The sequence below is a fragment of the Eubalaena glacialis genome, chromosome 19 (assembly GCF_028564815.1).
Source record: "Eubalaena glacialis isolate mEubGla1 chromosome 19, mEubGla1.1.hap2.+ XY, whole genome shotgun sequence".
NCBI classification, from domain to species: domain Eukaryota; kingdom Metazoa; phylum Chordata; class Mammalia; order Artiodactyla; family Balaenidae; genus Eubalaena; species Eubalaena glacialis.
The window spans coordinates 17079362-17106239 of NC_083734.1; the positions used below are offsets into that span (position 1 = coordinate 17079362).

The 26878-nt window shown below is 46.0% G+C and overlaps 1 protein-coding gene across 6 annotated transcripts; it reads left to right on the forward strand.

Moving 5' to 3' along the window:
- BLTP2 (bridge-like lipid transfer protein family member 2) lies at positions 1-26802 on the forward strand. Of its 6 annotated transcripts, none has more exons than XM_061176600.1 (39): positions 1-116; positions 981-1104; positions 1628-1677; positions 1975-2122; positions 2305-2423; positions 2655-2715; positions 2899-3088; positions 3684-3807; positions 3970-4094; positions 4337-4404; positions 4511-4656; positions 5626-5744; positions 5856-6019; positions 6179-6437; positions 6940-7145; positions 8906-9998; positions 10439-10630; positions 10772-10974; positions 11122-11240; positions 11362-11582; positions 11900-12090; positions 12224-12323; positions 12461-12663; positions 13536-13830; positions 16501-16658; positions 16939-17145; positions 20345-20444; positions 20678-20860; positions 21353-21474; positions 21954-22109; positions 22192-22313; positions 22890-23070; positions 23644-23730; positions 23929-24039; positions 24174-24309; positions 24414-24544; positions 24728-24829; positions 25422-25556; positions 25990-26802. In XM_061176600.1, the coding sequence occupies exons 1-39, from the start codon at positions 49-51 to the stop codon at positions 26170-26172; spliced, it is 6702 nt and encodes a 2233-aa protein (XP_061032583.1). In that variant the 5' UTR covers positions 1-48; the 3' UTR covers positions 26173-26802. The 6 variants fall into 6 exon arrangements, with proteins under 6 accessions (XP_061032583.1, XP_061032585.1, XP_061032584.1 ...); XM_061176602.1 differs by having other exon boundaries at positions 22201-22313; XM_061176601.1 differs by having other exon boundaries at positions 12464-12663.
- The last annotated feature ends 76 nt before the right edge of the window (positions 26803-26878 follow it).

The following is a 26878-nucleotide window of genomic DNA, read 5'->3' on the forward strand; positions in this document are numbered from 1 at the left end:
GCGCCCCCGGCAGGGCGGGGGCCGGAGCCAGGCCGGGCCGGGGCCGGAATGCCCCTGTTTTTCTCTGCGCTGTTGGCCTTGCTGTTGGTTGCGCTCAGCGCCCTTTTCTTAGGCCGGTGAGGGGATTCCGGCTACGGCGTGTGTTGGGGGGTGGCGGGAAGGGAAGGAAGAGAAACCGAGGAGTGGGCGCGCGCTGGAAAGAGGCGCGCGGGAGGGGGAGGGGTCTTGGGGGAGGTGCGCGGGGTCTTGGAGGAGGTGCGCGGGCAGCGGAGGGGGAGGGGCTGAGGAGGGGGCGCGCAACGCGGGGAGGGGTCGAGCGGGGGCGTACGACTGGAGCTGGCGCGGAGGAACCGAGAGTCGGGGGAGACTGAGCAAGCGGGCGAGGCCTGAGAAGATGCTGAGATTGGGGAGCGGATAGGGGTGTGAATGAGGAGGGGGCCCGGCTGGCTGGTTTTCCTTTCCCCATGCACATGCCCCTGAACGTCCCTTTCCCCGAGCGCGAGGGGCACCTGCAGCCTCGCCCTGGGGAGCCGGAACAGGTTTGGCTGCCCAGGGAGAGCGGCATGTGAGCCCGCACTGCCTTCTCGCAGACACCTGTCTGGAGGGCGGAGAAGGAGACCTTTTGCGGGTTATGTGATGGCACATCTGGCACAGATGCCTGTACTTCGACTCCTGTTGGGGCCTCTTTTCTCTACCTCTGGGGTTCCTGAGGATTTGAGGGGTTGCTTTTTTGTGTCTCCAACTTAAATGGTGGAGTTTAGTTCGTCTCATTTCATCTGGGTGGAGGGGACACTCTGGGGCTAGGGTCCTGATCATCGTGGCTGAATGTATGTGACAGAGTGGTGTTTTGGGAGACAGGAGTGTTGCCAAGAAGATCCACCTCCAGTTCATGTCCCTTTGCAAGGCCTTCTAGGACCCGCAGGGGGTGAGGGAGGCAATAACTGGGAGAGGGTCCTATGAACTCAAGGATTTTTCTGCAGGTGGCTTGTGGTCCGGTTGGCCACCAAGTGGTGTCAGCGGAAGCTGCAGGCAGAACTAAAGATTGGCTCCTTTTTTTGGATTCAAAATGTCAGTCTTAAGTTTCAGCAGCACCAGCAAACAGTGGTGAGTCCTAGGAAACTTCCTGGGAATGTATGTGGGGTTGATCCAACTGAATTTCAACTTTTAATTTCCTTTTTTAAAATATTCTGGTGGCTTTCTTAGTTAACCCCGGCCTTGCCATCCCTTTGCCAAGATGATTTTAGAGCTAGTTTGGGAACACTGGAATTGATGCAAGTTGTTCTTTTATAAATGCTTATAAGGCACAGGGTGTCCAGGGCATGTATGAAAGATATAGAAGTAAAGCACAGAACAAAGATAACAGAAAGTAGAAGAGCTTACTGTTCTAATATAAGAGGGGAAACAGGGCAACATATCCATAAAAGAGAAATACTAAACAAGTTCAATCAGTGTCATTAGAGGAACAGGATATAGTGCTGAGGAGAGAAGCTGGTGGAAATGGGATGGAGAATATTTAGTGGAAGGGCTATAGCACTTCCTCCTCTTCTTAGACCCCTTCCTATCTTGTCAAGCTGCTCTTGGCTTGCCTAGCAGCTAGTGTACAAAGCTTTTTCCCACACTGTTTTAGGAAATTGATAGCCTGTGGATTTCCAGCAAACTCTTTAGCCATGATCTGCCGTGAGTACCCTATCACCTCACTCTCCTCCTGGGGAATATTTTGGGATTGCGGTTTGCAGAATGAGATTCTTTTACAGAGGCCTCACAGCCCAAGGAGGGAAGTGGGTTCTTGCTGATGTCTCTGTATTAGCCTTGAAGCTATTGTTCTGTGGGACAAATATGGATAACTACTATGAGATTGTCTTCCATGATTTGAGCTACATTTTTAGGGAGGATGGGAAAGTGAATGTGAGGGCGGGGAAGAGACTGCTATGGAAGGGATGGACCTGATGGCAGTGCGATTTCTCTTCTGGGCAGACACTATGTGGCCTTGTGCTTTGGCGAAGTACGTATCAGAACAGACCTACAGAAGGTTTCTGGCCTGTTTGCCCCATTCTCCCAGAGTACTGGGGTGCACCAAAAGGAGCTGTCCTTCAGCCCATCCTTATTGAAGATCTTCTGCCAGGTGAGACTACTTTCCCACTTTCCTGGACTGAAGTAGGAATGGCTGGCTGTGGAGTCATGGGTGGATTTTTTTTACTGTATTTGAGGCATAATACTAAGAGCTGCCTCTTATTCTTTTTCCACTGGGAAGGAAGGACGTTGCCTTGATGTTAATTATCGTTCATTTTTGCATCTTCTTTTCAGCTATTCTCCATTCATGTAGATTCTATAAACATCATGGTTCTCAAGGTGGCTACTTCTGAATCCTTGTGGCATATTCAGATCAGATATAGCAGTTTTCTTTTGGATAGTGATGGGAAGAGGTAAGCACTGGGTAGAAGGTTTGCTAGTCCCATTCTTGCCTTATAGTTGTTTTAGGGTGGGTGGATGTCAGGGCTTTCTTATCAAGGTGTCAAGTTCTCATTCTGTGTAATTTGAGGAGAGAGTAAGATTAGGCACTTATGCTTGCCTTGTGCCTTCGAGCCAACAAAGCTTGATTGAAGGTAAATGGTGAGGAAAGGGGCCAAGTGCTGTTAATTTTTTTCCTTTCCCAGGCTGAAATGTGAGGTGAGCCTAAGTCAGATCAACAGCAAAGTTCTAAAGAGTGGCCAGTTGGTGAGTACGCCATGGTCATTCAGATGCCTTCTTTTCTTCTGGGCATGAGGTATGAAGGAGCTTAGGGCTTACATTCTAGATTCTGTGTGCTATGGGGTTCCCTCAAGGATGTGTTTCAGATCACAGCATTTTGATCCCAAGCTCCCTACACGTTCACACCTTAGAGGAGTATCTTCCCTATAGGAGGACACCTGTCTAGCGGAGCTCTCACTTGCCCTAAAGCTGTGTCTAGAGGTGGGCATCAGAAGCCGGCAGCTGAAGGCGATCACTGTGGATGTGTGGACACTCCATGCTGAACTGCATGAGGGCCTCTTCCATAGTCAGCTGCTGCGCCAGGGCCCAGGCCTGGCATCCAAGCCTGTTCCCTGTTCAGGTAAAGCCCCAGTCAGTGAGCTTCTTAGCTTCCCTGTTCTCGGGTTATTTTGGAAGTAGAAAAGATATAGTGGTCTCACCACTTGTTCAGGTGTGATTTGTTAGTTGCCATGGCCTTTGACCCTGGCCTTTGAGGATAGCTAGAGGAAATAGGGCATTTGCTTGTGGTGAGTGAAAGAACTAACATTTAGTGGGTAATTATTATGAATTAGACCTGTACTATGTGTTTTGTATATGTTCCCATACTAACTCCTTAGCATTTCACAAATGAGGAAACTGAAGCCTAGGAAGATTAGATAGGTTACTTGACTGAGATCACCTAGCTAGTCAGTAGTGAAAATGGGGTTTAAATTATTTGGCCCGAAAGTCCATATTCTTTTCAGGTAACAACCTGCTCTCCATACTGTTTTTTAGACTCTGGGGAAGGAAGTACAGCAAGTGCCTGGATCTCTGGGATCTTTGCCTTATGACCTAAGATTGGGCGTTTGCTTAGCCTACTTTATATGGGAGGATTTGGCCAAAGAGGGCACAGCATGTTGGGAGACTTAAGAGTGTTAAGGATTGATGGCTCTTGTCTTATTCATTCATGTTTCCAGAGGTGATAGAGAACTTGGCTGAGCCAACTCTGCCTGGCCTATACCTCCTTCAGCAGCTGCCAGACCAAATCAAGGTGAAGATGGAGATCACAAGTGTGGTGCTGTCCATGAATAGTCAAAAGAGGTGAGATCTCTCCTGACACAGAAGTGTGGAGAGTGATAGTTGGAGCTATGTGCTGGGGTCTCCATAACCAGCCTAGTAGCTGCACTGAGCTTGTCTGAGGGGATAAAGGGAGTAAGAATAGCATCCCACATATTTCTAAGCCAGAGTCTGTCTCTGGTCCAGGCACCTCAATTGGACACTGAAGCTGCTGCATTTCCTGTACCACCGTGATGAGGATCAGCTGCCCCTTCGAAGCTTCACAGCAAACTCTGATATGGCACAGATGAGCACTGAACTCCTTCTGAAAGGTCCATGGGTGGGGATACTGGTACTGAGAGAGAATGGGAGGACCAGACACACTCTTCCCCAATGCCCCACTTGGTTTTCTTAATTTAATATCAGTGTAACCGAGGAAGGGGAGGTGGGAACATACTGAAAGAAAATAGTGTTGGTGACCTTCTGTTCATCTCCTTGCCTGCCTCTTACTCTCTCCTAGTCTTACCTCTTGCCCTCCCAGTGTTTCCTTCTGATCTGCCCTTTGCCCTTACAGATGGGTTGTTGCTGTCCCAGAGCCGCCAGCGCATTGTCTGCCTCAACTCCCTCAAGGCTAGTGTGCAGGTGTGTTGACCAAGAATCATTCCTTTTCTTCTCTCTCCATGCATCGTCGCATCATGAGCTAATGAAATTAAACCTAAGCCCACAGTTCTGGTGTTCTTATTTCCAGGTGACCACCATTGACCTCGCAGCCTCCCTGGTTCTGAACACTTGTATCATTCATTACCGGCATCTGGAATTCTCTCACTGGCTGCACATGCTAGCCCTGGAGACCCAAGAGTCTAGTTCATCTGTTCTTAAGCAAACGAAAAAAAGGTCAGTGTAATCTTTTTCAGCCACCATCTTATCAGGTGGATTCTTGGATTTTTTGGTCTAAAGTGGCATTTTGTGTTAAATATGTATTTGATTGTTTGATCTTTTTATTTTTTATTTTTGGCTGCATTGGGTCTTTGCTGCGCTTGGGCTTTCTCTAGTTGTGGTGAGCGGGGGCTACTCTTCGTTGTGGTGTGCGGGCTTCTCATTGCGGTGGCTTCTCTTGTTGCGGAGCACAGGCTCTAGGCGCACGGGCTTCAGTAGTTGTGGTGCGTGGGCTTATTTGCTCCGCGGCATGTAGGATCTTCGTGGACCAGGGCTCGAACCCGTGTCCCCTGCATTGGCAGGTGGATTCTTAACCACTGCGCCACCAGGGAAGTCCCTGATCGTTTGAGCTTTTTAAATTTCAGTTTCAGTAGCCCAGACTCAGTAGCAAACCAATTTTATATATCTTCCCCATTAGACTAGACTCTGGCGGTAAAACGACGTCCTCTTTGTTTTTATGTCCTCAATGCCCAGCACAGTTCCTTGTTATACAAAATGAACATTTGTTGAACTGAACTTAAATGATAAACAATATCTCGTCTGCCTTAGATTATAAGGTGACAGATCATGTCAGCAGAGCCATGACTCTCTCTGTGTAGTACTTGCATCGTGTTGCGTAGAGAACTTAAGGTCAGTTCGGAAGCGATGCTTTTGATTTTAGTAAGTTAAATCATAAGATATACTGATTTCATCACATTTGATCTACGAAAATGGCAGTTTCATCTGGTTCAACCTAATAAGTCTCTGTGGATTATCACTGGGAGTGGGAGTGAACTGATGAATTCAGTCTGTTTTTTTTCTAGTTGCCTCCCATCCTAAGAATCACAACAAAACTCACCCTGTCTTTTGAGAGGTTCAGGAATCTGTTCTATAGTAGGAAGTTGCAATTCTTTCCTTATCAAACAGTGATGTCTTATCCCTATGCAGAACCTTCCCTCAAATCCTGGCTCCTATCATCTTTAGCACCTCCATCTCCAATGTCAACGTTTCCATTCAGCTTGGAGATACACCACCCTTTGCCTTGGGATTCAATTCCATCTCTCTGGGTAAGGCTGTGCAATGGAAGAGGAACAAGAATCTGTTCATTAGGGGAGCTGGGCCCAATTGATGGCCACTGTGGCTCCAAAGAACTCCTCTCTCCCACCTTCTTTTTTCAGATTACCAACACCTGAGACCACAGAGTATCCATCAGCGGGTTGTCCTGACTGTGGACCACCTCTGCTGGCGGGTGGGCAGTGACTCCCACATTCAGCGGGCACCCCACCCACCCAATATGCATGTTTGGGGTGAGGCGCTTGTCCTGGACTCCTTCACACTACAGGTAGGTGGGGACTTTGGTGAATAGTAGCCTGTGAAGTTTCCTCATCCTGCCATGCTTTAGAGCACTGAGCATCTTTTTTTGGCAGCAGACAGTGCATCAGTGCGTTACGCAACTGTGTGTTGGCATGCTTCTGATGGAGTCCTTCTGCTTCTTTTCTAGGGTAGCTATAACCAGCCTCTGGGCCTGTCCAGCACTCAGTCAGATACCCTCTTTCTTGATTGTACCATCCGAGGACTGCAGGTAGAAGTATCAGATACCTGTGCTCAGTGTCTTTCTCGGATATTGTCCTTGATGGGCCCACAATCTGGGAAGTCAGCTGTCTCTAGGGAATCTTCCTTTGGGGAATCTGTGTCGTTACTGTGGAAGGTGGACTTGAAGGTGGAGGACATGAACTTGTTCACCCTTTCTGCCCTGGTTGGTAAGTGGCACAGGAAATCCATACTGAAGTGGGTAGTTTGTAACCTAAGCAGATTATGCTGCTCCTTCTCACTTAATAAAACCAATTATTTGAAAATTTTCTAAATTAGAGTCATGAAATGTTGGAAGGTCTTGCATAACTATTGGGCTTCTTGATGTTTCTTAAGGGTTTATAAATAGCAAGATGTATAAGAAAAAGACAGCTTTGATATCAAGAGAATGAGATGCAGTTAGTTTTTTATTTCTTTGTGTATTTAGTTCTAGAGAGTAACTGATATACCTGTGGGGAATTGGTAGGAGTTTGGGAACTTCTTTGGCCCTGCCAGATCTAGTTAGGTTAAAATGGGAAAGGAAAAACTTCCCTAAAACATGAGAAATGAGGTTAGGAAGGTGTGGGGAGTAAAGATAGCTAGGGTGAAGGGAATAAGGAAGGAGAGAGAGTGAGGACTAAAGTTGCCATTTGAGAGCTGAGAACCAAGCCTGACATGGTTTCTGGATGTTAGGTGCTTCAGAGATCCGACTGGACACACTGACCGTCCTGGGAAGTGCTGAAACCTCCACCGTGGGTGTTCAAGGACTTGTGCTTGCGCTGGTGAAGTCGGTCACAGAGAAGATGCAGCCCTGTTGTAAGGCTCCTGACATCCCCACTCCAGTGCTCAGCCTCTCCATGCTCTCCATCACCTATCACAGCAGCATCCGCTCTCTAGAGGTAATGCTTCTGTGGGGAGGTGGAGTCAGGTTGGTTTTTTCCTAGGCTTAGAGCATTTTCCAGTCTTGAGTCATGTTGTGAAACTCACCTATGAGAAATATAACACCTCGTGGTTGTTCTTTTCTTCCTGGCTTGTTGTTTTTTTTTTTTTTTTCTTTTTTAGCTGCGTTGGGTGTTTGTAGCTGCGCGCGGGCTTTCTCTAGTTGCGGTGAGCGGAGGCTACTCTTCGTTTCAGTGCGTGGGCTGCTTATTGCGGTGGCTTCTCTCGTTGTGGAGCACGGGCTCTAGGCGCGCGGGCTTCAGTAGTTGCGGCACGCGGGCTCTAGAGCACAGGCTCAGTAGTTGTGGCGCACGGGCTTAGTTGCTCCGCGGCATTGATTGATTCCCAGACCAGGGATTGAACTCGTGCCCCCTGCATTGGCAGGCGGATTCTCAACCACTGCGCCACCAGGGAAGCCCTTGTTCTGTACATTTTTAACTCTTAATGTGGAATTTAAAATATATATAAAACTAGAGAGAATATACGAGCTTTCATGCATCCATATCCAGCCTCAATAATTACCAACTTATGACCAACCTCATTTAGCTAAACTCTGAGCAGTCATCCCTGCCTTCTGCTCTGGGATTATTTTGAAGCAGAAACCAGACATATAATTTCAACTGTGAAGATTTCAGTGCATATATCTGAAAAATATAGGGCTTTTAAAGGTCACGATCTGGTATCATTTTACTGAAGCACTCAGCTCATCAAAAGACTGGAAGAGATCTGAAGATGGAGGCACTGGAAAGTTTTGAGAGGCTTCCCAATATCTTCCTCCGCAGAGTATCAGACAGACGTAAGGCCCTCTTGAGGGGAGAGTGGGATATGTTCCTGTTCATCAGACTTCAGCTTCCTTTGGAAACTGAAGAGTTTGCTTTTCAGAGACTGGAACTCAAAGGAATTTTTTTGTCTTGGGATTTAAATTTTCTGTGCTTAACTATTGAGAATTGACTTTGTTTTTCAAGCTGACAAGGTCTCTACTCCCTTCTTTGAGGCATACTTTCCCATAGGTCCATTGCTGTATTAACTTCTGTGACCAGTACTCTTTATACTTTTTAAGAATGAAATCAAGGTGCAATCAGTGCATGAAACATTTTCCAGTTAATTGTTGCAATGGTTATTTTACAGAGTGTGGTTGTTTTAGAAAGATAACTCATGAGCAGAAACATAAAGCCAAATAACTTATTGAGTACATGTGTATATACTGGATGTACTGTGGTAGATACCAGAATTAAAATACGTGGCCTCGGGACTTCTCTGGCGATCCAGTGGTTAAGACTTCACCTTCCAATGCAGGGGGTGTGGGTTTGATCCCTGGTCGTGGAGCTAAGATCCCACATGCCTTGCAGCCAAAAAACCAAAACATAAAACAGAAGCAGTATTGTAATAAATTCAATAAAGACTTTAAAAATGGTCCACATCAAAAAAAAAAAAATCTTAAAAAATAAAATAAAATACATGGCCTCTACTCTTAGACAATTTAGAATCCAGTTGAGGAGGACTTAAAAAGTGTAAGTGCTTGTAAGTATAAGTTAAGAACTGTTAGCTCAGCATATTAGTGCAAAGAGGAGCAAAGCAAGGGGGTAATTAACGTGATTACTCAGGAAAGACTTCTGAGTGGAGATGGTTCTTGAGCCAGGTGTGCATGTATAATAGTTCCTGCGTCTCTTGTGTTCTGGGACATTGTAATTGATAGATCCTTTTCTCTTGCTCTGTAAAGGTTCAGTGTGGTGCAGGGCTGACCTTACTGTGGAGCCCTCCAGATCACATGTACCTGTACCAGCATATCCTGGCCACCCTGCAGTGCCGAGACCTACTAAGAGCCACTCTGTTTCCTGAGACTGTTCCACTTGTTGCCCTAGAGACTCCAGAGACTGCCTGTGAGCCAGAAGGCTGTCCCCCTGAGTCCTCTCCCCCAAAGCGGCTACTAAGCCTGACGCTAGAGGTAAGCACAGCTAAGCTGACAGCTTTTGTAGCTGAGGACAGGTTCATTACCCTGGCTGCAGAGAGTGTGTCTCTGAGCCGGCACGGGGGTTCACTGCAGGCTTACTGCCCAGAGCTGGCTGCTGGGTTCGATGGCAATAGCATCTTCAACTTCAAGGAGGTGGAGGTGCAGCTGCTGCCTGAGCTGGAGGAGATGATCCTCCACCGGAACCCCTTCCCTGTGCTACAGACCCTCCGGAACCGTGTTTGGCTCCTTTCCCTGGGTTCAGTCTCAGTGGAGTTTCCTTATCAGTATGATTTTTCTCGAACTCTGGATGAGGCTGTGGGAGTTCAGAAATGGCTGAAGGGACTGCATGGAGGAACTCGTTCTCAGGCTTCTCCAAGCTCTGCCCACCTCCCACCTGATCTACTCTTGAAGGTTCAGCACTTCTCATGGGTTTTCCTGGATGACATTTTTGAGGTGAAACTTCGTGATAACTATGAACTGATGAAGGATGAAAGTAAGGAGAGTGCCAAAAGGCTGCAGTTGCTGGATGCCAAAGTGGCTGCTCTTCGGAAGCAGCATGGGGAGTTATTGCCTGCCCGCAAAATTGAGGAGCTCTATGCCTCTTTGGAACATAAAAACATCGAAATCTACATCCAGCGCTCCCGTCGTCTCTATGGCAACACACCCATGCGCCGGGCACTGCTCACTTGGAGCCTGGCAGGGCTAGAGCTGGTGGCTCTGGCAGATGCCTCCTTCCATGGGCCTGAGCGTGTGGTAGAGCAGGTTCGAGAGCTTGATCCAGGCAGCCCTTTTCCTGTTGAGGGAGTAGATCTTGTCATTCAGTGGTGTCGTATGCTCAAGTGCAGTGTCAAGACATTTCTGGGTAAGTAGTACTTCCCTATTTTCAGGGCCTAGTGTTTGCCCTTGGAGCTCCAGGGAGCTCTTTGAGTGATTACAGAGGAGCTCAGTTATATTGGGAAATGTGGCTGTTTTTGGGTGGGTGGAGTGGGATGGGTGGACTCCTCTTCCCTTTCTTTGTTCCTGAATTTCACCCTGAAACCGCTTGGCTAAACACAAAGGTACAACTAACACAGTCATCTTCAGGGTTAGTGCGGCTCTTGGATCTCAGTGTTATTCCCCTCACTGTCTGCTCAGGGTCTCCGTGCACTTTTTCAGCCTTGCTGCCGACTGCCAACTCTTATTCTCTCAGTTGATCTTGTAAAATATCAATAGATGAGTAAAAATAGTAGCGGGGGGAAAAGTGCCCGAGAGTGCTAAGACAGTTTCCTGAGTAGCCGGTGTGTATCCTCCCTATAATAACAGTTCGGATAAGAGACTATCCCCGGTACTTGTTTGAGATCCGTGACTGGCGGCTGATGGGTCGACTTGTGGGCACCGAGCAGAGCGGTCAGCCTTGCTCGCGTCGGCGTCAAATCCTGCACTTGGGGCTTCCATGGGGTAACGTGGCAGTGGAGAGGAACATGCCCCCACTCAAGTTCTATCACGACTTTCACTGTGAGTAGAGGAGGGCAAATGATTTGACTGAGATGTTGGTGATGGCTGGGGTGGGAGATGAGCTGAGGCCTTTCTGGAGTGAAGGCAGAAGAGAGGGATGAAGTTGTATAGCAGGCTGTACCCTTTGCTCCTCTACCCCAGCGGAAATCTTCCAGTACACAGTGGTATGGGGCCCGTGTTGGGATCCAGCCTGGACACTGATTGGCCAATCTGTGGACCTCTTGACCAAGCCCTCAGCTGACCCCAGCCCACCCTTGCCCTGGTGGGACAAGAGCCGTCTTCTGTTCCATGGGGACTGGCACATGGACATTGAACAGGCAAACCTGCACCAGCTGGCTACTGAGGTGAGGGGTCCAGAGGAACTGTTTTCTTATTAGGATGGTATGGTTGGGGCTTGTACAGCACATGGGGGAAGAGAGAAAGGTACTGATTTGGGAGGTGAAGGTGATACATTTTTTTCATATCTCACCAAGTTTTTGGGGTGGTTATAGGATCCATACAACACAACTGAAAATATGCACTGGGAGTGGAACCACCTGTCTTTTCATTGGAAACCTGGTCAGTTTGTGTTCAAGGGTGACTTGGATGTCAACGTGAGAACAGCCTCTAAGTGAGTGGAGTGATAGATGGGGCCTCAACAGGGTGTGGGACTCAGGGTGGGGGGAGAGGGGAAGAGCCGAGGGGCTGCAAGTGACCAGGGCACTAAGGGCCAGGGCTCTGTTGTGAGCCAGGTATGATGACTGCTGCTTCCTTCACCTGCCTGACCTCTGCATGACACTGGACCTGCAGTGGCTTTGTCATGGGAACCCCCATGATCACCATGGTGTCACTCTACGGGCCCCAGAGTTCCTGCCTGAGGTGCCCTTGGGCCAGCTTCATGACTCCTACCGGGCCTTTCGCTCTGAGAACCTCAATCTCTCCATCAAGATGGATCTGACTCGGCACAGTGGAAGTGAGGCTTGGATCTGGGGCAGCGGGGAGGAAGGGCTTGGGAGGATGAACTTAAGACACCAAGGACTTCAGCTTGACCCTCTGGAGAGGGGATAGGAAAAGAGCAAAGGAGGGTTTGGGTCAAGATCTTTTTTTGGAAGAGGATTGGTGAAAGTAGAGAGCTTGGGTCTTTGAAAGGAGAGGGTGTTGGGGATATTGAGTGTGAGGCTTGAGTGCTGTTTGGGTTTTTAAATCTCTCAAACCTGAAGCTAGGGAAGGATTTAGCTTCGTCTCTGTGTTTTAACCACAGCTAGGAAATGTCTATTGTTTCCTTTGCAGCAATATCCCAGCCCCGAATTCTGCTGTATAGTAGCACCCTGCGCTGGATGCAGAACTTCTGGGCAACTTGGACTAGTGTCACAAGGCCTATTTGTAGGGGAAAGCTCTTCAATAACCTGAAACCCAGCAAGAAGAAACTCGGCCAGCACTACAAGCAGCTTTCCTATACTGCACTCTTTCCCCAGCTGCAGGTCAGCTTTGACAGTGCTACTGATACCTGCAGTTCTGTTCCCCTTCTCTAGTTTTCTTGTTTTCTCTTGTCGGGTCTCTGAATCATCTCTCTGATGCCATCCTTCATTCAGTGTTATGCTCTCTTGTTGCCAGGTGCATTATTGGGCCTCATTCGCCCAGCAACGTGGCATCCAAATTGAGTGCAGTCAGGGCCACGTCTTCACTCGGGGAACTCAGCGGCTTATACCTCAAGGTAAGATCAAAGGCTCCCACCACTTGTCCTTGCCTATTCCTTGTCCTCTTTCTCTTTCTCGGTTCCCTTCCCTTCCCTTCCTGCCCCACACTGTTCTGTACGGGTTTGCATGGGCTCTGTATGCCTTTTTTTCTCAGCAGGCACAGTGATGCGGCGCCTCATCTCTGACTGGAGTGTGACCCAGATGGTTAGTGACTTAAGTCAGGTGACTGTTTACCTGATGGCCTCGCCCACTGAAGAGAATGCTGACCACTGCCTTGATGCCTTGGTAACAAAGACCCACCTACTGAGCCTGTCCTCCCTTACCTACCAACGGCACAGCAATCGCACGGCTGAGGAGGTACCGCCTGACACATTCTGTTTACTGCCTTATTTGTATCAGTAGGTGTCTTAGTCGGCTCACGCTTCCATAACAAAATATCATAAACTGAGTGGCTTAAACAACAGAAATTTCTCACACTTCTGGAGGCTGGGCAGTCCAAAATCAGGTGCCAGCATGGTCCTGGTGAGGACCAGGTTCTGGTGAGGGCTCTCTTTCTGGCTTGCAGATGGCTGCCTTCTCACTGTGACCTCATCTGGCAGGAAAAGCAGGAAGCTTTCTGATGTCTCTTCTTATGATGACACTAATCCTGTCATGAGGGCCCCACCCTCATGACCTCATCTAAACCTAATTACTCCTAACGGCCCCATCTCCAAATACCGTCACATTGGGGATTATGGCCTCAACATACGAATTTGGTGTGGGTACGCAATTCAGTCCATAGCAGTAGGTTTCACGCTAAGTCCCTGGTGATGTTCCTAACTACACTCGAATCATATATGTTGTTACTTTATGATGCATTCACTAGTATCAGCATCCCTCTTTTTGAAAATTCCTTTTTTCCCTCTCCTTGTAAAGATAGTCTCTTGCTCTTCAGGAAGTAGAGTGAAACTTTTTGTTTCTAGTGCCTTATTTGGTGGTCCCCCCACCCCCCCACACACAATTAAGGAAGGATTTGAGTTCTTTGAGTCATTTAAAATACAGTGGGTATAGTCAGAGTGTAATCTAGTGCACACACTAAGACCACTTAGGTTTTCTTTCTCTAGGGTTGTCTTGTATCCCTCAGAACAGGTCTGTTACTCAACAAGCATGTTTTTTATCTCTGCATTTGTGGTCTAGGAGGAATGTTGGGAATTTCCATGCTACTCTGAGGTTCTTTTCCTGTTTCTTAGGAGCTCTCTACTCGAGTTGGGGATCCTGCCTTTCACACACATCAGCTGCACTTGGTAGATTTACGGGCTTCTTGGACAACCACCAATCGGGACATTGCCTTTGGTTTATATGATGGCTACAAAAAGGCAGCTGTACTCAAACGTAATCTCTCTACTGAGGCTCTGAAGGGGTTAAAGATTGATCCCCAGATGCCAGCCAAAAAGCCAAAGCAGAGTGTCCCGACCAGCGCCCCAGCCCCACCTCCTGTCAACACTCCCAGCTTTAGTGGACAGCCTGATAAGGCGTCTTCAGGAGGTAAGCTGGGGGAGACGAGACTCCATAGGGTTAGGTTTAGAATATGTATGTGGGCTTGGACAGGAGTTTGAGAAGGACTAAATTATGACTGGTTCGATCTGTGTGTAAAGAGGAAACTTGTTTTTCCGTATTAGGCCACCTAAGTCTTACACAGCAGTGATGGGGGGCATTAAAGGGTCTGGTCCATGGGACTTCCCTGGCGCTCCAGTGGTTAAGACTCCACGCTTCCACTGCAGGGGGCACGGGTTCAGTCCCTGGTCGGGGAACTAAGATCCCACATGCTGCGCTGTGTGGCCAAAAAAAAAAAAAAATTGTCTGGTCCTTTGGCCAGGAGAAGAGGATCAGGAAGGAGTGATGACTTAGAATGACTAAAGAAAAGAAACAAAGGATTAGAGAATTGTTTTGTGTTTTGATGAATTAATTTGTTCAGTCAATAAATGTTTATTGAGTAGTTAATAGGCACAGAGCACTGTGCTGGGTTTAGTGAGAGATACAGAATATATGATATTTTACTTGACTCAACAAGTTTATCATCTCTAGATGAGCTAAGATTGGTTCATTCATTCACTGAATCAATCACTCATTCATTCATAGATTCACTTTTTAGCTTTACTGAGGGTTTATAATGTACCAGACATGACCGTAGACATTAGGGATGTAAAGATGAGGGGGAAGCTCTGAAACTAAGAGAGAGTCATGAGGGACTTCCCTGGTGGTCCAGTGGTTAAGACTCTGTGCTTCCACTGCAGGAGGCACGGGTTCGATCCCTGGTCAGGGAACTACGATCCTGCATGCTGTGCAGCACAGTGTGGGGTGGGGGTGCGGGGAGACTCATAAAGACGCTTTGTAAGAATGTTCAAGAAGAAAGTATTTAAATCAGCATAGAGAAGTCTAGAAAGGCTTCACAGAGAAGATAATATAATTGAGATGGGTCTTAAAAGATGAGTAGGAGTTTGATAGGCAAAGAAAGAAAAGAGGGCATTTTAGGGAGAGGGAATAACAAGTACAGAGGAATGCAAGTTCATGGTGAATTTAAGAACAAGGTGAAAAATGATAAATGCCGCTAGAGAGAAATTAAAGAATACGTGAGCTGTTCTTGACTGTAGTGAAGGAGGGACTATAATCAGAGAAGGGTTTATTGAGGAAGTAGCATTTGAGCTGGACTTTGAAGGCTTAGTATTGTTTGAACATGTGGAAATGAGGAGCAAGGGCATTAAAAGCAAAGGGAACATCCTGAAAAGGAGTGGAGTTGGTCAAGCTCAATATGTTCAGAGCAGAGTGAACAGTCTGTTTGGGTTGGCATAGAGTATAGCTACAGGTGAAGATGCTGGAAGGGAAAACTGCAGGTAGACCATCAAAAATACAAGGCTAAGGAGTTTTTGTTCTTTATTCAGTAAACAGTGGTGAACTACTGAAGGTTTTTGAATAGGGGTGTGTCATTAGAATCTTACTTTTAGGAAGATAAATCTGGCAGTGGTGTGGGGGACTGGGAAGAAACTGGAGGTGGGGGAGACAAATTAGGAAACTATTATGGTGTCTCAGCAAGAGGAAAGGAGAGCCTGAACTAGGTAGAGGCGAGATGAGGGGATGAATAGAAATGTTATTATGTGTGTAAGAGATTTGGCAGCTGGTTGGAAGAGGGAGTTAAAATAGGGATAAAGTGATAATGATTGAGGCTTTGAGCCTGGTGACTGGCCTGATGGTAACTAGGAGAGCCAGAGGCTAATAAACAGGTTTGGGGAGGTACAGGGTTGTTGAGTTCATATTTGGACATGCTAAGTTTGTGGTGTAAGTAGTACCTCTAGGTAATGTCTAAAAAACAGGTGGAAATGAGGATCTAAAAGCTTAGGGCTAGAGGTAGAGACTTAGGAGTTTCAGCATAGAACTAAGAGTTAATGCCAAGGAGATAATAGTTGCTTACTGTGTGGCAGGTACCCTGCGAAATACTTTATATATTATTATTCCATTTAATTCTCTCAACAACCATATTAGATAGTTACTGTTACTTTACACACAAGGAAACTGAGACAGAGAGGTTAAAGCAAGCAAGGTTACAATCAAGTAACTGGCAGAGATAGGATCTTGAACACAGGCAGACTAGTCTAATTCTGGAGACTGTGCTCTTAACCACAACACTGTTGGACAAACTCTTTAGAAAAAAGAAAAGGGAACAGGCCAAGGATAGACCTTAGGGGATATACTTATCTCTAAAACCTGGGAGAAGGTAGAGGATCTAAAGTCATAATCAGAGAAAGCAGTAGAGCTAGGAGAACAGTGACACTGATGGCAAGGGAGTGGTTTATGTGGAAAGGAGTGGTCAACAAACAAATAGCATTTAAAACAATATGAAATGAAAAAGAGAAGGAACAAAATGGAAGGAAAAAAGATCCTAGAGTAATTCAGAGGTGGATATGCCTAAGAGAAAGGAATGCTACCACTTAACATAGCATTTCTAAGTCTCTCTTGGGAATCTGTTACTTTTATTAAAATTGAAGGAAAATGAAATGACAACCCTTACCCAGGGGTCAAGGGGTGGAGTGGGCTGGGCTGGAGTTGCAGGTTGGGGAGAATACGTTCTAGAGAAATCGAAGGAAGATCAGTTTGGCCCTGGATGTGTTCTCTATCCCTTTGACTCTGTGGCTTTTCCCCCACTTCATATTTCTCTGCCAGGTGCCTACATGTTGCAGAAGCTGATTGAAGAGACAGATAGGTTTGTAGTGTTCACAGAAGAGGAGTCAGGTGTGAGTGACCAGTTGTGTGGCATTGCTGCCTGCCAGACGGATGACATATATAACCGAAACTGCCTTATTGAACTGGTCAACTGCCAGGTACCTTCTCTTTACTAGAGTACCCAAAGATAGGGCTAGATCATAGTCATATGTGTTTACCTTCTCCCACCTCTAAATAAGAATAGGTGGGTAGAGCTCCAAAAAATTATTCTTTCTAACAGGTATCATGGATAATCACTTCCATTACTAAAAGCCAGTAGAGTGCACTCAGTAAGCCAGAATTAGACCCAGCTGCAGTCATTGGTACAGGCCCTTTTCACTAACCTTCCATCTTCTTTGTGGCCCTGGTGCTGTGACCCTGCTTCTGTCTCTGGCGTAGATGGTTCTTCGTGGAGCAGAGACAGAAGGCTGTGTCATTGTGTCAGCTGCCAAAGCCCAGCTGCTGCAGTGCCAACACCATCCAGCCTGGTATGGTGACACATTGAAGCAAAAGACATCCTGGACTTGCCTACTGGATGGCATGCAGTACTTTGCCACCACTGAAAGCAGCCCCACTGAGCAGGATGGCCGACAGCTCTGGTTAGAGGTTAGTCAGCAGGGCTGGGAAGGCCCATTGTATCTCCAGTTTTCCATAGTTGGCCCCTTTCACCAAAATAGCTTGCAAGATCCTGACAGTACCTGTTGCTACCAGGTTAGCAGAATAATGAGGCTGATGATAACACTTGAATGTAGAAACTGTTGGCAGTCTCTGGCCTGTGATCTGTGAACACATAGTGCTTTTTCTGTTTTTCAAATCTCATACTATTCTATTTCATTGCAAGGGAGATTCTCATTTCCCTACATGAGAATAAAATCGGTTGGAACTTTTTTATTTTTGAAATTGCTGACCCCTATTAATAAGATCACACTAATCAGCAGGCAGCCAAAAAAACAGGCAGTAAGTCTGAGAATTTTAGATAAGCTCTCTATCTGCCCTTTCTCTGATCTCTCTTATGAAGATGATTGGTTGTTTCAGCAAATCGGTAAGGCTGAATAGAAAGACTGCTTGTCTAGGAGGCAGGTTATTATGTGAGTTCTGATTTCACCTTTGCTATTTTAGTAGCCATGAGCCCTTGGGAAGTCACCTTTATTTGTAAAATTGAGTTAATACTTCACTCTCAGAAAACTGTTGAAAGGATCAAATGAGAACGTACTTTGAAAAATACAAAGCTTCATTCAGATGGAAAGTAGTCTTATTTATTTGTTTTTTAAAATTTATTTATTTATTTATTATTTATTTTTGGCTGTGTTGGGTCTTTGTTGCTGTGCGCGGGCTTTCTTTAGTTGCAGCGAGCGCGGGCGTCTCATTGCGGTGGCTTCTCTTGTTGCGGAGCACGGGCTCTAGGCGCGCGGGCTCAGTAGTTGTGGTTTGCGGGCTCTAGAGCACAGGCTCAGTAGTTGTGGTGCACGGGCTTAGTTGCTCTGCAGCGTGTGGGATCTTCCCGGACCAGGGCTCGAACCCGAGTCCCCTGCGTTGGCAGGCAGATTCTTAACCTCTGCGCCACCAGGGAAGTCCCAGTCTTATTTTTTTAAGTCAGTATGTTTGGGGAAGTCTTAGTGTATGTCAAGATAATGTTTTTGTTAGAAGGTGAGATTGTGAGCAGTTGGCAGGGACTAAGCTATAAATTTTCTTTTCAGCATCTTGGTAAAACTAAATTTGTACTATAATTTCTACGATATAATTGCATCAGATTTATTGGGAGATCTAATGGTTATGAGATGTACCTAGCCAATATTCTGCATTGTGGTTACTTATTTAACCGGTGTTAAGTGTCCACATTGTGCTGGGCATGGTACATTCAGATGAGTTATTGGATCCAGCTACATCTGATTAGGACCAATGTGAATACTTCATTTTTCATTCTACTCAATGGGGATAAAGCTAATCCCTCTTCCCTCCTCCCTGGCTGGTACTTCTTACTCCAATGACCTTAAGGCTCAACCCTAAGTATAAGTTATATGAGGTAATAAGCATTTAATCAGATGTCAAGCCAAGTAAGGGTCAGGTTGTTGGTAATATGAAAGGTCATGCTGGTATATTACAGTTGTAGTTTAGGCAAGCAGTACCCTTTACCAGTAGTCTCAGGAGATAGGCACAGAAGGCGGTAACTACTCATGCAAAGATAGGCAGGATGAACTATGCAAGATCTCCCTATCTGGCATTTTCTGGGCCTCTGCTTCTTTTAGGCATGCGTTCTTTTGCAAGTGAACTTGTTTTTTCTCAGGCTGTGATATTAGCATTAGAGTGGAATGTCCTTGGCTTAGGTGGGAAAGACTTTGATCTTGCCTTTCCTATATGAATTTTTTTGTGACTTGACAGATTGTTTATGTTCTTCTCATATCACTCATTCTATTCAATTTGACTCCAGCTTGGCAGAGAGTGTCAAAGAATTCAGTTCCCTTCCCCCATGGCAACAGTGTCACAATGGTCTGAAGACAGAAAACAGCAAGAACACAAACACACGAATACCAAAATGGGTGGGAAGTCATTGGTTTTGATGAATTTTTTTTCCCCATGACATGATTTGATTTTTTTCCATTTTTAAAAATTGTGATAACATATACATAGTATAAAATTTATAAACATTTAAAAAAAAAAAAAAGAAAAGAAAAAAGGGACTTTCCTGGCAGTCCAGTGGTTAAGACTGTGCTTCCACTGCAGGGGGCAAGGGTTCCATCCCTGGTTGGGGAACGAAGATCCTGCATCCCACGCAGCGCGGCCAAAAAGAAAGAAAGAAACATAACATAAAATTTATCATCCTAACCATTTTAAGTGTATAGTTTAGTGGTATTAAGTACATTCATAATGTACAACCATCACCACCATTCATCTCTGAAACTCTTTTTATCTTGAAAAACCAACTATACCCATTAAGCAATAACTCCCCACTTCCCCTTTCCCCCAGGTCCTGGCAATCACCATTCTATTTTCTCTCTCTGTGATTTTGACTACTCTTAAATACCTCTCTTTTATATATATATACATATATACACATATATACTTTAGGTGTCTCATATAAGTGGAATCATATATATTTGTCTTTTTGTGACTGGCTTATTTCACTTAGTATAATGCCTTCAAGGTTCACCCATGTTGTAGCATGTGTTAGAATTTCCTTCCTTTTTAAACCTGAATTCCATTGTATGTATATACCACATTTTGCTTCTCTGTTCATCCATTGATGGACACTTGGGATACTTCCATATTTTAGCTATTGTGAATAATGCTGTTATGAATATGGGAGTACAGATTTCTCTCTGAGACCTTCCTTTCAATTCTTTTGGGTATATAACCAGAAGTGGAATTGCTAGATTATAGAGCAATTCTGTTTTTAATTTTTTGAGGAACTTCCACAGTGGCTGTATCATTTTACTTCTTATCAACAGTGCACAGAGTTCCAATTTCTGCACATCCTTGCCTTATTTTCTAATTTTTTTATGGTAGCCATCCTAATGGGTGTGAGGTGGGATGTGATTTGGTTTTAACCTAGCTTGTATTTTTCTGGCCTGAGGCCTGGCAAAACGTGCATGTAACTCAGTTGGGTTTGCAGAATTTGGGTGGTTTGGGCCAGGAGAGAGGGACATATGTCCTTTACCCTGGGAGATTCTTCAAGCTATTCCAGGCAGTGAAAATCTAGATAGTGTTAAACTTGTATAGTGGAGATAATGGAGGTATATAATGGAGCTTGTGCAGGACAAGCTACTGGTCCCCCAGGAGTTAAAGGTGCCTGTATCTCTGTCTTCAGGTAAAGAATATTGAGGAGCACCGGCAGCGTAGTCTGGACTCTGTGCAGGAGCTGATGGAGAGCGGGCAGGCAGTGGGAGGCATGGTTACCACTACCACAGGTCAGTTCTCACCTCTTCCCCCATTATGTGGTTAGGAGCAGACATGCATCCTTAAGGGGCCTCACTTCCTTTCCTATTTGTAAGATTAATATATGTGGAGTAGGACCACTTTGTGTTAGGCTATGTTGAAAGCAAGTGTCTGGAGTTCCCTAGACATCACGCATAGCTGGGAGGCTCTCAGAATACCTCTTTTGAGAATGTCTTTCTCTTATCTCTTTCCTACCTCTTCGCAGATTGGAACCAGCCAGCTGAGGCGCAACAAGCCCAGCAAGTCCAGCGGATCATTTCACGCTGCAGCTGCCGAATGTACTATATTAGTTACAGCCATGACATTGATCCTGAGCTGGCAACTCAGATTAAGCCACCTGAGGTTCATGAGAACCAGGAAAAGGAAGATCTCCTAAAGAAGCAGGAAGGTATTCAGGGTTTGAAAGGCTTTTAGGAGGGGACTAGGGAACTTGTGAAAGTAGTTATTTCCTTAGTGGTTTTGAGGCAGAAGTGTTACTAAGAGTCCCAGTGTGCATAGGGCATTAACATTTCACTTTGCGTTACATTTTTTAAGTTCTTTTAGGAGAGAATAGAACTGGAATAAATGGGGGACTTCCCTGGCGATCCAGTGGTTAAGACTCCGCGCTTGCACTGCAAGGGGTGCGGGATGGATCCCTGGCCAGGGAACTAAGATCCCACATGCTGCGAGGGTGAGGCACGGCCAAAAAAAAAAAAACTTACTGGAATGAATGGATATTGTTTGACTCTGAAATAAGCACATATTTCTACCCATGAGCATATCTCACCAAGACCTTTTATGGGGGTTAGGAAAAAGAAGTGGTTCTAGATATGGGTTAGGAGATGGGGTAGACATTTAGGGAGAAACTGAGTCTCTTATTCAGCTGCTAACAATTACCTAGGGGCTGTGGATACCTTCACCCTCATCCATCATGAGCTGGAAATCTCCACAAACCCAGCTCAGTATGCCATGATCCTGGATATCGTCAACAACCTGCTGCTCCATGTAGAACCCAAGCGGAAGGTGAGTATGGGCCCTTGTAGAATGCCAGTTAGTCTCACAGGAATCTCCAGACCTTGTGCTTTATTTGGGGTCCAGTAAGAAAAGCCATGCTTCAGACTGAAAAAGGGCTTTGTGGTTAGTACATCCTGTTTTAGTCAGCAGCAGCAGTTGAAATTTTAGTTATCTAGGAAAGGTCTGAGTGTCCCTAAGACTGTAGAGTTGTTTACTTGTTTTTCTTGGTCAGTTCTTTACTCAGTCACTTACATACCTCTGAAAACAACAGACTACTTCCCACTTCCCACCTCTATTCCTATCCTGTGGGACTGGCTTATTGTGAAATCCACATTGCCAAATCTTCTGCATTGGCTTACCACATACTTTCACTAATGGTGAGAGAGAAGGTTGAGCTTTCCAGAAGAGATCATCATTTCTTGTTCCTTTCTCTGTTTTACTTTACTACAAGACTTGTCTATTGTTCATTTCCTTTTCCATTCCTTTAGGAGCATAGTGAGAAGAAGCAGCGGGTCAGGTTCCAGCTTGAGATCTCTAGCAATCCTGAGGAGCAGCGCAGCAGCATATTACATCTACAGGAGGCTGTGCGGCAGCATGTGGCCCAGATACGGCAGCTGGAAAAGCAGATGTATTCTATCATGAAGGTAGTCTCTCGGGCAATCTGAGGACAGGGAAGTCTCCTAGGACAAGGGAAATCTCTCAGTTTCTCCTTATTTGGCTCCCTAGTCTTTGCAGGATGACAGCAAGAATGAGAACCTGCTTGACCTGAACCAAAAGCTTCAGTTGCAGCTAAACCAGGAGAAGGCCAATCTACAGCTGGAAAGTGAAGAGCTTAATATCCTCATCAGGTGCCACAGCATTCTTTCCACGCCCTTTTCCAGTGCCCCAGCTGGAGTCAATTTCTTTTGCCCGTGTTCTGATAAGTCTTTAGGTCTAGTGTGTATTATCAAAGGCGGATGTAGTAGATTCAGGCACCTTTTCCTGAATGAGTCTTGTTGGACTTGGCCAACAGGTTGAGAACAGGAGAGCCCTTTCTTAGGATCCTTATTAGAGTACCTCCGGGGAAAGGAGAAAAACAGGTAGTTCGGAAAGATCATTTTTGTTGCCTTGATACTGTGCAACTAAACTAAAAATAAAATGTCTTGAAGTTGATCAGTAAGGAACACAATTGCAGATACAAACATAGGGGTTATTAGTAGGAACAGACTACTTTTTCAAGAAGCTGTAGAACTAAAGATGGGATTTGTGCTCCCATGGCCCAGGGTTTGAGGAGCAACAAATCCAATGAAAAAATTTAGGGAATAGCTATTCTAGAATAGGTCCATCTCTGGGTTTACCTCCTGCATCATTCTAGGGCACTCCTCCCCACCCCTAACCCAAATGCTGTTGCCCCTATTGGCTTTGACCCTCCTATCCATTTATAGGTGTTTTAAGGATTTCCAATTGCAGCAGGCCAACAAGATGGAGCTGCGAAAGCAGCAAGAAGATGTGAGTGTGGTCCGCCGCACTGAGTTCTACTTTGCTCAGGCACGATGGCGCTTGACAGAGGAAGATGGACAGCTGGGAATTGCTGAACTGGAGCTGCAGCGGTTCCTCTACAGCAAGGTATTGGGTATATACAGTCACACAAAGACAGCTGTATTGAGAGGCATTGACCTTTCTCAGGAGTCTTAACTCACAAAAAGAGATAAACAAAAAGGGACTGATTATTATATGACTGTTAATGATGGTATTAATGGTTGTTAATAATGATAGAAACATGAGCAGAGAGTGCCGCTCATACACATTTGCTTGTAATATTAAACAATACAGATATAGATGAGCTTGATCAAATGCTTCCCTCATTGAATAAGGTTATCCCTAGAAATGTGGCTCAGAGGGAAGTAATCTTCCAAGTCCAGCTTAGAATAGAATCATTAATTCTATATTGGCATTCAGCTTTCCTGCAGTTACCCATGGCATGGAGGACAGGACATTATTCATTATTCTTCCAACCCCCCAGGGACATTTGGAAATAAGTCGAGACCATTTTTGAATGTCACAGTGACTGGAAAGTACTGCAGGCACTTAGTGCCCTGGCCATGAAAACAAATGATATATGTAGCAGTACTCTAGCAAGCTCCTGAGAAAGGCTTATTATAGTGGTTTGGGGTTGGGGGTGCAAATCTGTCTTTATAGGTGAATAAATCTGATGACACAGCAGAACATCTTCTGGAGTTGGGCTGGTTCACTATGAACAACCTCCTCCCCAATGCTGTCTATAAGGTAAGTCTTATTTCCCTATTCCTAGCCCATTCACATGCTTCCTAACACTGGGCATTTGCAATGACCCTTCCACATAAACCTACTGTGGGAAACAATGTGATCTGAGATGGTGGAAGCTTGCCCAGCTTAGCAAGACCATTGCTTCTTCTCTCCTCTGCAGAGGATTTGTGGGTTGATTTATCACTCTTTATTCTACAGGTAGTCCTGCGGCCCCAGAGCTCCTGCCAGTCTGGACGACAGCTAGCTCTTCGCCTCTTCAGCAAAGTCCGGCCCCCCGTTGGGGGTATTTCTGTTAAGGAGCACTTTGAGGTTAGTAAACAGTCCTTTGGGGACACAGGAACAAAAGGCAGTTAAAAACTATCTGTGGGTTGTTATGTTAGGGGTAGGTAAACAGAGGGATGATGTCTGAGCTTAATTGCTTCTTCAGCCTTTTTCCTCTTTAGGTAAATGTGGTGCCTCTCACCATCCAGCTGACACACCAGTTCTTCCATAGAATAATGGGCTTTTTCTTTCCTGGACGAAGTGTGGAAGATGACGAGGTCGGTGATGAAGAAGATAAGTCCAAACTGGTGACTACTGGTGAGAACTTTAATGGTGGAGCTCCAGAAGACTGGGGTAGCAGCCCCAGAGACAGCTGAACCTTCAGCAAGAGGACAACAGCTAGTGTACTTGCTTTTTTATAGGAATACCAGTGGTGAAGCCTCGGCAACTGATTGCAACAGATGATGCAGCACCACTGGGCCCTGGGAAGGGTGTGGCACAGGGCTTGAATCGGAGTTCTGGGGTCAGAAGGTCTTTTCGCAAAGCACCTGAGGTATCAGACATGCCCCTGATGATAGAAAAATGGGAGATCTTGGGGTACTCTATTTGGCCTGGCTGGGGATTTCTTTCTGTTTCCTTTGAGTCTATTCCAGGGGTGAAAGGAGATGGAGATGTTTGGGGTCCTGAGTTTCTTGTGATGGCTTCAGGGCACACTCTTCTTTCCTTCCTTTCCTAGCACCCTGTGGATGATATTGACAAGATGAAAGAGCGAGCTGCCATGAACAACTCCTTCATCTACATAAAGATCCCACAGGTTCCACTGTGCGTCAGCTACAAGGTCCGCCCTTCCCCAGCACTTTTAAAATTTTATTTATTTATTTATTTATTTATTTTTGGCTGTGTTGCGTCTTCGTTTCTGTGCGAGGGCTTTCTCTAGTTGCGGCGAGCGGGGGCCGCTCTTCATCGCGGTGCGCGGGCCTCCCACTGTCGCGGCCTCTCCTGTTGTGGAGCACAAGCTCCAGACGCGCAGGCTCAGGAGTTGTGGCTCACGGGCCTAGTTGCTCCGCGGCATGTGGGATCTTCCCAGACCAGGGCTCGAACCCGTGTCCCCTGCATTGGCAGGCAGACTCTCAACCACTGCGCCACCAGGGAAGCCCCCCCAGCACTTTTTAGAACAGTGTGGGAACGGTACCACATAAGATCAGAGATTAAAAACAGAGATAGTTCAGCTTGTGAAGCTTGTCTGTGGGTGACAAATCTGCTGTTCCCTCTGCTGCCCTCAGGAATCAGTACCAGACTGAGATAAGGGGAAATAGGTATCTGTAGGTTGCTGCTGCAGGAAGGTACTAGACTTGGACTCAAGTACTGGCTTGGACTAAAACTGGCAACTGATATATTTTTTTCTCTTCTCTTCCCTCCCCCTCTTGCAGGGTGAGAAGAACAGTGTGGACTGGGGTGACCTTAACCTGGTGCTGCCCTGTCTGGAGTACCACAACAACACATGGACATGGCTAGACTTTGCCATGGCTGTCAAGAGGGACAGCCGCAAAGCCCTGGTTGCCCAGGTATCCCGGCAGAATTCATGGCTGTTTGGTTAGCAGGGGCTGGCAAGCAGATCCTCTGCTCAGGAGCATTTCATTGTAAGATGAATGTATTAACAAGCAGCCTTGGGAAAGGGGCAGGTGAATGAAGTGAGTGACTTTTATCCCTGTCCTCTCCATGACTTTGCTCAGATGGTTAAACTGAATGTTTACTGACTGTTGTATATATGTTAACTACTGTTGATTTGTAGGGAAGTGAGGGCTGGCACAACTTCATGTTTAGCGTGGGTTCTAATAGACTGTAAGCTTCTTGAAAGCAGAGATCATTTTATAATTTGAATTGCCCCATTGTGCCTTCATGTAAGTTTGATAAATCTTTACTGACTTGGTCCACTTGATTTATTCTGCCTGCCGCATTAATATTTACCTTCCCTTTTACTCCTCTCTAACCTATCAGGTAATCAAAGAGAAGCTAAGGCTGAAGCCTGCAGCAGGGTCTGAGGTCCGGGGAAAGCTAGAAACTAAATCGGACCTCAACGTGCAACAGCAGGAAGAGGAGGAGAAAGCCCGGCTCCTCATCGGTTTAAGTGTGGGCAACAAGAATCCTGGGAAGAAGTCCATCTTTGGCAGGCGCAAGTGATCCGGCAATTCGAGAGAGGCTGCAGTACAGGATCTGACTCTGGCTCAGGCCACAGGGACTTGTGGGTGGGAGGTGCTTCCCTTCATCCATTAGGATTTATGGGGGTTAGGAGCCCACAGGGTACTGTGGATAGAGGCACTGCTCTTTAGCAGCTGGCCTGTTCCTTGCAGAACATGGTGGATAATAATTCTGAGTTCTACCTCACACTGATCAGCAGGCCCAGGGCCAGAGAGGCATCAAGAGAGCAAGGCCCAGGGAATGGCCCCAGGGCTAGTATCTGGTTCCCTTGGGGTCAACTGAAAGGGTGGGGGGACAGTTCTGATCAAGTGTGATAAATTTTTATAAATAGACATATATAAAAATATATATATATTTCTAAGTGTAACTGCTCTCCCTCTGTGCCAGAAAGTGGAGGGGAGGGGCTGATCTTCTGTCCCTCATTCCACTGCCTTGTATGAAAGAGGTATTAGTGTTGTGGGGGGAATCAGCCCCTCCCCAGTCTGTGCCAAGCTTACTTGGGAGAATGGCAGTAGGAGACACAGCTGGCTATGGGTCCCTCTCCCTGGGGTATCCCCTGAAGAATGGTAAAAAAAAAATCATTTAAAGAGAAAAAATATATTTTAAATTTGATGCTGGTTTTTTTTTTTTTTTTTTTGAGTGTATGGTTTCAGCCTGTATCCTTTTCTCCCCATCAGTCCAAGACACC

Coding starts and splice junctions, on each gene's coding strand:
- BLTP2 (XM_061176600.1), top strand. CDS start 49: ATGCCCCTGTTTTTCTCTGCGCTGTTGGCCTTGCTGTTGGTTGCGCTC. Junction 2,123..2,304: donor TATTGAAGATCTTCTGCCAG/GTGAGACTACTT, acceptor TCTTCTTTTCAG/CTATTCTCCATTCATGTAGA. Junction 9,999..10,438: donor CAGTGTCAAGACATTTCTGG/GTAAGTAGTACT, acceptor CTATAATAACAG/TTCGGATAAGAGACTATCCC.